This window comes from Myotis brandtii, unplaced genomic scaffold, assembly GCF_000412655.1.
Source record: "Myotis brandtii unplaced genomic scaffold, ASM41265v1 scaffold2426, whole genome shotgun sequence".
Taxonomy (NCBI): domain Eukaryota; kingdom Metazoa; phylum Chordata; class Mammalia; order Chiroptera; family Vespertilionidae; genus Myotis; species Myotis brandtii.
This window is the reverse complement of record NW_005359175.1, coordinates 1-9,168: the sequence shown is the minus strand read 5'-3', so window position 1 is coordinate 9,168 and position 9,168 is coordinate 1. Positions and strand designations below refer to the sequence as shown.

At 40.2% G+C, this 9,168-nt stretch overlaps 1 protein-coding gene across 1 annotated transcript in view; it reads right to left on the bottom strand.

Moving 5' to 3' along the window:
- LOC102248729 (guanine deaminase-like) overlaps window positions 1–6,675 on the bottom strand; it is a gene marked incomplete at its 5' end in the record, with an annotated part of 12,479 nt that extends 5,804 nt beyond the window's left edge. Inside the window, 2 exons of the mRNA XM_005867008.2 lie at window positions 3,326–3,472; window positions 6,608–6,675. Of these exons, the coding sequence (XP_005867070.2) occupies window positions 3,326–3,472; window positions 6,608–6,675 (215 nt within the window). The remainder of the gene's footprint in view (window positions 1–3,325; window positions 3,473–6,607) is intronic.
- Between the last annotated feature and the right edge of the window lie 2,493 nt (window positions 6,676–9,168).

The following is a 9,168-nucleotide window of genomic DNA, read 5'->3' as shown; positions in this document are numbered from 1 at the left end:
GGGAGCTATGGGGAGAAAAAAAGAGGAACAAATGTAATAATCTGAACAATAAAGATTTAATTTTAAAAAAAGGTTATTTAACCATTTTCGGTCCAACATTGAGGCTGACTCGACAGACCAGGCACTAAAAGCAGGTCCAACATCGAGGCTGAGGTTGACACCGCAAACTGGTTCAACATTCAACCCCGTCAATTAATTTGAATTGAATTCCAAATATAAAATTGGACCGCAAAGGGTTAAAGAGCACCTCTTTTGTTCTCAGAAAAGAAAGATTTTTTAAGCTAAAAATTCTTATAGGAAGACAAGGTAGCAAAAATAATTAGAAATGTGAAAAGCAGTTAGGTGACTTCTACTGATAGTGTGGAGAAGGACTGAATGTGATAGAAAAAAATCACTGGAAATTCTCTCCTTCATCCATTTGCCCTCCACAAAGAAACATAACAAATATCTCTATATATAAAACTCCAGTGACTATAACGCCGTGACAACCTGAATGACTGGTTGCTATGATGCCTACTGTGGCCAGCAAAGCGCCTGTGGCTTCTTGCTCAGTCTGGCCCTGCCCCCAGTGGAGACTCCATCCCGATCAGGGGCAGGGCCAGCCTGCAAACTGCCCGTGGTCACTCACCAAGGCTGGCCCTGTCCCCAGCAAGGATCACCCGCCCCGATCCGGGGCCTCCATCAGTGCAGGACAGCTGGCCCCCACCCGTGCACCAGGCCTCTATCCTCCTATATAATAAAAGGGTAATATGCAAATTGACCCTAATGGCTAAACAATCAGAATGACTGCTGGACAAGTCACTATGAGGTACACTGATGGCCACCCGTGGCAGGGGCAGGGATTGTGAGTGGGCGGGAAAAGCCAACCTCTCAGTCCCTCCCCTCAGCTGTCAGGCACTGATCTCCAGATGGCGAAAGAAGAACTGGGGGTGGGTGGTGGCGGGAGGTGGGGCCGGCTGCGGGCAGCTAGGGAAGATGGCCTAGATCCCAGGCCAGGCCTAGGGACCGTACACGCACACAAATTTTGTGCGCCAGGCCTCCAGTGTTTTTAATAACTGTATTCAAAATAAACTTCTGTGTTTAGTAGACCAGATAACCAGGTTCACTTGCCAGAGTTTGATAATATATATAAACTAACTGAGCTATTTATTGGAACCTGGAAAGTTCAGGCATGAACTAACCAAGAAAGACATAATTGCTTTTGGTGAATTTGTAAATGGATCTAGTTAACATCATTGCATTAAGGCCCCCCTGGGCTGGTAAACACCTTAAATGCATTTCAGAAAATACAGTTTTGCCGAAACCGGTTTGGCTCAGTGGATAGAGCGTCGGCCTGCGGACTGAAAGGTCCCAGGTTCGATTCCGGTCAAGGGCATGTACCTGGGTTGCGGGCACATCCCCCGTAGGAGATGTGAAGGAGGCAGCTGATCGATGTTTCTCTCTCATCGATGTTTCTAACTCTCTATCCCTCTCCCTTCCTCTCTGTAAAAAATCAATAAAATATATTTTTAAAAAAAACAAGGAAATACAGTTTTGCTGCCTTTAGAGTGAATGTTGGCTCTGAGAAGGTGATTTATGCAACATCTTGAATATAAAGGCTGTGGCAAGCCAGGAAGATGGCACACTTTAAATAGGAATCCATTCATTTCATTTCACTCTGACTCTGTAGAGACACCAGTTAAGGAGAAGAAATTCCATAACAGTAAGCCTTGCAGCCAAGAAAATGGATTTGGAAGCTATACAGCAAGGCAGAAATGAGTTGGTAAGCACCCTAGGCTGGCTTGATCAGACAGAAAAAATCTTGATGAAGCAACTCACAGAGAGCCTAGAAGAAAAAAAGAAGGCACAATTTAAATACAACTCATTTGCACCATGAAAATAAGATGGTTGGCCAACTGCTTGAACTCAGATGCACAATCACAGTGAGAGTGGGGGTGAGGAGCACCACACTTGTTAAAAGAATGGTGACTTAGAACATGGAACTTCTAAGACTTAGAAATGAAATCCGAAGACTTAGAAATGCAAGGAGCATGACCTCTACTTGGTTGTCTTGAAAGGTTCTTGATATTCATCATAGCCCCAAGCATTCAAAAAAGAGCCAGGAAGTTTCTCTTCACAGGATATTCTTGGTTTTCATCCTCCTCCATTTTTATCACCCAGATTAGCTATATATAAATTTACACATTTATCTATATTTGTCTTGATATGTATGTTGTTATTTCTCACAAGCTACCTAAGGTTTCATGCTATGTCGACTATCATTCATCTAGAATACACCATAATGCTAAGTAACTGAAAGCAACACAATTACCAATTTCTATTTTCCCCCCATAAAATAGTTACATGTGAGAACTAGGAAAAGCTGGTGAACAACATTTGCATATCAACCCACTTTATTTCAACATCTCTCTCCACTTAAAGAGACTTGGGTAATTACTGTACTTAATTACATAAAGAATGCATACTCTAAGCTGGGATTTACACAGGAAGGTATCATAGTGAAAGGATAAGAGCCTACACTCTGGCCTCAGATTTTTGGATTCAAATGATGGTACTGTATAGCTGGAGAGCCGTGTAAGCTTCCACCAGGTACTTTGTTGATTAAATAGAATTAATAACAGTGGTTGGCGGTAAATAACAACATACATAACGCATGTTGCATAGTGCCTACAACATAGCTCTTGGCTATTATTTTTACAACACTCTATCCACTGAGCCAAACCGGTTTCGGCTATTTTTATTTTTAAGTATATTTTTATTTATTTCAGAGAGGAAAGAAGAGGGAGAGAGAGCTAGAAATATCAGTGATGAGAGAGAATCATTGATTGTCTGCCTCCCACACACCCCATAGTGGAGATTGAGCATGCAACCCATGTGCCTGACAGGAAATCAAACCATGAGCTCTTAGTTCTTAGGTCAACACTCAACCACTGAGCCACGCCAGCTAGGCATATTTTTACTGTTAGTATTATTATCATCATCTTCACTTAGGGCAATAGAGTGTATTACTTGACTCAATGGAAAAACTGATTATTTTAAAGAACTTGTATGCATGTGACCAATGCAAATAAATCCATTAAAACAATTAATATGGTAACTGTCTATTAAACATCTCTTCTTCCAAAGAAAGGGAGCGTCCTGAAAGAATTATGCCTCCACATGCTTGAACATGGACTTACTTGCTAAGTTTGGGGTATGCTATGTGAGATGCAACCGTCATGAATAGTGGATGCCTGCTGATGCCACTATCATGTACCTTCATAGTGCATCCAAGGACACAGATTGGCATGGTTGTACATGGTTAGAGGAAAGAAATGGTTATTACCTTGGCTGCCTCCGAGAGTCGCTAGTCTGAATACCTCTTTGAGGGTGAGGCTTCTCTCATTTATCTGAGTAATTACAAGGGTACTGGAAACCATCACTGCTCTTCTGATTGCATCCAGCATGGAAGGTGAATAACCACCAGCCACATCTAGGATAAAGAAAATAAAGCCAAGAAGGTAACCTTATGAGATAAATGGAATATTAAGTATATAAGGTTGAATTTGTAAATTTTATTTTTCAATTACAGTTTATATTTTGCATTGGTTTCAGGTGGACAGCATAGTGGTTAGACAATAATATACATTACAAAGTGCTACCCCTGATATTTCAAGTAGCCACTTGGCACCACACATAATTATTACAATATTATTGACTACATTCCCGTTGTCGTACTTTACAACCCCATCACTATTTTGTAACAACCAACTATTAATAGGTTAAGTGTTTTGTTTGTTTTAGTGACAGATATTGAGTCTTTAATATACTTCAAAGAAAAGATCTATAAACACAGACTAGACATAGACTAACATGTAAAGGAATTAAAAACCAGTAATTAGTATCAAATGTGCACCTGCATTAGTTTCCTAGGGTTTCTGCAACAAGTTACCACAAATTTGGTGGCACAGAACAGCAGGAATTTATTCTCTCACAGCTTTGGGGCAGAAGTCTTAAATCAGTGTTCACAGGCCACGATCTCTATAAAGGCTCCTGAGAAGAATCTTCCCTCACTTCCCTCAGTTTCTGGCGGCTCCTGGCAGTCCTTGGCTTGTGGCAGTGTAACTCCAATACCTGGCTCCAACTTCATCTGGGTCTTCCCTCTGTGTCTTTAAGTGTCTCTCATTTTCTCTTATAAGACACCCATCATTGGATTTAGAAAACAATTTATTGAGAAAATTTTGAGAGCTGTCTTATTATGTTGCTGCCTTACAGGATGACTTAATCATCCTATACTCTTCTGGTTGTTATGTTAATAAAGTTCCAACGAAGGAACAATATTGTGCAGATCAAAAAAGAAACCCTGGACTACATAAACCATGGTATTTTAGTCAAACTTTTCTTCCAGGGATTCATAGTGCCATGTCTTCTTGTACTCCAAGGATGATGATAATGTTTTGAAATTTTCTTCTGGATCCTGAAGTAAATCATTTGCAGAAATATGCTCATCCTTTTATTCTTTTTGATACTGTTTTCTCTTGCTTTGCAATATGTTCACTAAGCTTCCTGTGGGTTTCCTCTTAATATGGAGCAAGTCCAGACCTGCTTACACTTGATACAGATACAGTGAATGACCTGCTTTTGGAACTGCTCTCTGTCAATAAAATCAGGTTAAATAATCTTCTAAAGTCTAAAAATGAAGTGCAAATTCATACACAAAGGTCATGTTTAGGAAATAGTGGAGCATAGGGTGGCTACCACAGCAGAGATGATGTGAAATGCATTCTCCAACTTAATAAGCAAATACATCATATATAAGCAAACATTTGGTCAATATACCAACATTGCTCTTTCCCTTTAAGCCAATCTTTATTGACTAGTACATGTCAGAGTTCTTTTCATTTGAGCCTCAAAATAAGCTTATAAGATAGATATTGTTATGATTGCTGTTTTGTTATAGAAATTAGGAATTGAAGCCTTAGAACATTAATTTGTTCAATGTTTTACCACTAATAAGGGACAGTGAGAGCTTTACCTAATTGTTTTAAGCTATTGCTACACAATCAAAAGCCAAGAACTACAAGTTAGGTGATGAATTTAACTCATAGAGACCAAACCCCCAGGAAATTTGAAAGCAAATATCTACCTTATTTTGCATGTCTGCTAAATTTTTAATTAATTGACTATATTATGTAATAAAAACTCCTGGCCATTTTTTTCCTTATCTATTAAAGCTTTTCTGTTAAGGGAAAACAGCCAGTTGCCTGTTTTAACACCTGGGACTATATGCAGGTTATTAAACAATCTCTGTCATTCAAGGCTTAAATTAGAATTTTTAAAAAAAACCACAATTCTTTTTAATTCATGTAAAATTAAGGAAAACTTCTACATTAGCATACCTATTTAAAAATATTAATAAATCCCTTTGTGGTATTGTGTGTCCTACCAAGGAATTACTCGGTATAAAGTTAACTGAGACTTGAGTTATTCCAGACTATCATTGTCAACAAGCAAACATCCCCACGCTCTTGAATAACAGGAGGACAAGTGCATCAAGAATGGAAAATAAGTCATTGTGCCCTACACCAACTTAAAAAGAAATTTATGTCCTAGCTGGTTTGGCTCAGCAGATAGAGCGTTGACCTGCGATCTGAAGGGTCCTGGGTTTGATTCCAGCCAAGGGCACATGCCCTGTTGCAGGCTCTATGCCCAGTAGGAGGTGAGCAGGAGGGAGCCAATCAATGATTCTCTCTCATCCTTGATGCCTCTATCTCTCCCTCTTCCTTCCTTTCTAAAATAAATAAAAATATATATTTTTTAAAATTTAGTTCATTTACACACAATAGTGAAAGGTTCACAGTTGATACGCCTAGACATTGGGGTCTGATGCATGCTTTCAAAATTAATAGCACTGCACAAATTCGGGAAAAAATCATTAAACAAGAAGCATCCTTAATTTATCAGCCACTGAGAACATCCTTCAGCCTAGCAAGCATCAGACTGCCCGTAGGAATGGAATCTCATTTTGTTAAACACTGCTTACAAGGAAAGCAAGTTCTTAACATAGAGTTCTCATGTAACTCAGAGTTCTCAACGCTGGCATGAATTGAGTCTATGCTTGCTATGGCAAGGCCAAATAATTTTCTTTTGAGACAGTATTTGTGATGGCACATTTATTGAAAACTAAAAACATACAAATCCAAACTATTAAAGCCTTGCCAGAAGGACAAAACAAAAGAGAAAAAAAAATCAAGGATTACTTTAAATGAATCTCTAAAACACTAGAGAAGGACCTATCCTTTAGAGCAAGCATGTCAACCTCAAAGGCTAATGTAGGCCAAATAAATGAGGCATGTGGGCCAACAGCCGAGAGTTTGACATGCTTGCTTGAGAGCCCTGACAGTAAATGCAGAGAATAGCTTTCAGAAGCTTAGTGATATCCAAACGTCTTCCTTTGCATATATCTTCTTACTGCTTCCAATCTCACTATTTTATTAGCTCAAGATATTGTTACCAGAAAAATAAAACTAATTTTTTAACATGAAATGCAACCTGAATATTAGTCACATTAGAAAGTTATGCACTTAAGCAACCAGTTAGCCATGGTCCCAAATGGTGCGCTACTAACCTGTGCCCAGCCCTATTTTCACGTCGTGTTTCAGCACTTCTAGCACATTGAGTAAGCCGCTGCTGAGCCTGCAGAGAGAGGAGACTGTCACAACCAGGACACCTATGTGGGCCCAACAAGAGAAGCACCCTAACAGCAGTGATGGAGATGTCACTGAAACTTGTATTCTCCGTCACATCAGCGCTAATGCTGACACACACACATTCATCAGATCAGAACATCTGAGTCCTGGAGTAAAAGCAGACCACAAAGGAGCTTAACTCCTGGCACAGAGGTTAATCTCAGGAGGGTACAAAGGAGCAAGAGCAAAAACAGGAAGCAGGGGATCGTTTGCAAGGAAAAGTAAAGGAAGAAATTAAATCTTGCAGTTAGTCCAAAAGTCTTACCGGTCTTTAATACTTTTTTAACCAACCCATCCTCCTATGTTAGGAAGTAGAAATGATAAAGCTTTGTCTTTCCTCTCCATCTCAGATAATTTGTTACCCTGAATGAGTAGTGACTTTCAAGATCAAAGAAAGGGATTATAATTGGAAAAGGGCATGCAGGCTGCTGAGTCCAGGCCTGCCAGCTCAAATGAGGCTACTGATGACAGAAGAAACTAGGAGAGATGGTTCCTGTGCTGAAGTCTGGACCTTGTGGCTCTGAGCTTACTAGATATGTGCCTTTCTAAAGAAACAAAGGAAAACTAAAGCGATCCTTAGAAGTCTGAGAAGATGCAAAGGTCAAAGTGGTCTGCTCAAAGACACACATGATTATAATTTTCAAAGCCCCAATGTCCACGCCATAAAACTCTCAAAGTTGTTGGAGAAAGAATAACAGTGGCCATGTAAACAGAAATGTATCCATAAAGAACTTTAACTTCACACCTTAATTTGGATCATGTTTTAGTTTAGATGTTGTGTAACTAATGGAAAGGGTGTTACACCCTTCCCCTATCTGGCCACTAGATCATAATTATGATCACTAAGCTGTATATGAGGAGAATTCCCTGTCATGCATTACCACTCAATATCTCAAAACTGGCCTCTGGAACAACCTCTTAGAACACTCTAGAAATAAGTCGCTGTGTTTCTTGTGCCTTCCCATGCTGCCACTCACATAAATTTATCATTCACAAGGTTCCTAGACTTCTAACTGCCGACACCTCCACCTCTTTGCTGAGGGCTCTCTTCAGCCAGTAGAGCCTGCTCCGCCCTGGTTTGGGGAAGGTCAGAGGCTCCAGGGAATCAATGCCTCTTCACCCCACCCAGCGGTCCCCCAACAATAACTGATGGGTGTTTGGGTATAACCAGCTAGTCCCTCACCCCTTAGGCAGAATGACTTGCAGGTCTGCTTTGGACATTGACTTCCTGGTATTTCCATAAGGATTAGACTCCAGGAGCCCATGCTGGTAACTGGTTAATGATGCACTCTTTCCTGACTTCCTTCCCTTCTCTGTCTTATCCACCTAAAGGTGTTTCCTGAGATCACTTCCCCAATAAGCTACTTGGACATGAATCTTCATCTTATGGTCTACTTCTGCAAGAACTCAAAACAAGAGAACACAAAGTAACTCGAAAAGATGAAAATCTAGCAGAAGCTAAATAAATTTATTGAATTAATATATGAGGGATCCACCCCAACCCGCCTCTAAGAGGAAGCAGCGGGAGACCGTGCCATCTTGAAGGGAAAGAGGCTGAGATTGAAAGCCTATACATCCCAAGACACTACAACCACAACACCCTGGGACCAGCTGCAAACCCAGGAACACCGGATCTCAAGCAGTGCAAATATGTGGACTCTGATGAGTTCTGCACCTTCTCACAGAAAGGTTAGATATCGCGTAGGGAAAGGAGAGAGAGAGCTACATAACCAGATACCCTGAGAAGAGAGATCATGGGGAGACAAAGAAATAGGCTGCATATGAAAGAAGAGGAAACATCACCAGAAAAGGAAGTAAAGGAAATGGAGGCAAGCAATATGTCAGAGAAAGATTCAGAGAAATGGTCATAAGGTTGCTGAAAAGAATGGACGACAAATTCAACAATATGTGTAAGAACCAAGAGGAAATGAAGAACCAAGAAGGGATGAAAAATGACATTGCTGCTATAAAGAACTCAATAGAAAGCATCAACAGTAGACTAGTAGAAGCAGAGGACTGCATCAGTGAGCTAGAAGACAAGGTAGAAAAAAATAACCAAGCAAAGCAGCATCTAGAAAAAAAATTTAAAAAACAGGAGGAGAGCCTAAGGGAACTTTGGGACAACAGGAAATGAAAGAATATCTGCCAGAAAGAGAGGAAACCTGTTTGAAGAATTATGACAGAAAACTTCCCTGATATAGGGAAGAAAAAACTCACACAAATCCAAGAAACTCACAGAGTCCTAATCAAACTGAACCCCAAAAGACTGATGCCAAGGCACATTATTATTCAATTGGCAAACACCAACGACAAAGTAAGAATCTTAAAAGCGGCCAGAGAGAGATAGAAAGTTACCTACAAATGATCCCCCATCAGAGTAGCGACTGATTTCTCAACAGAAAAACATCAGGCTAGAAGGGAATGGAATGAAATATACAAA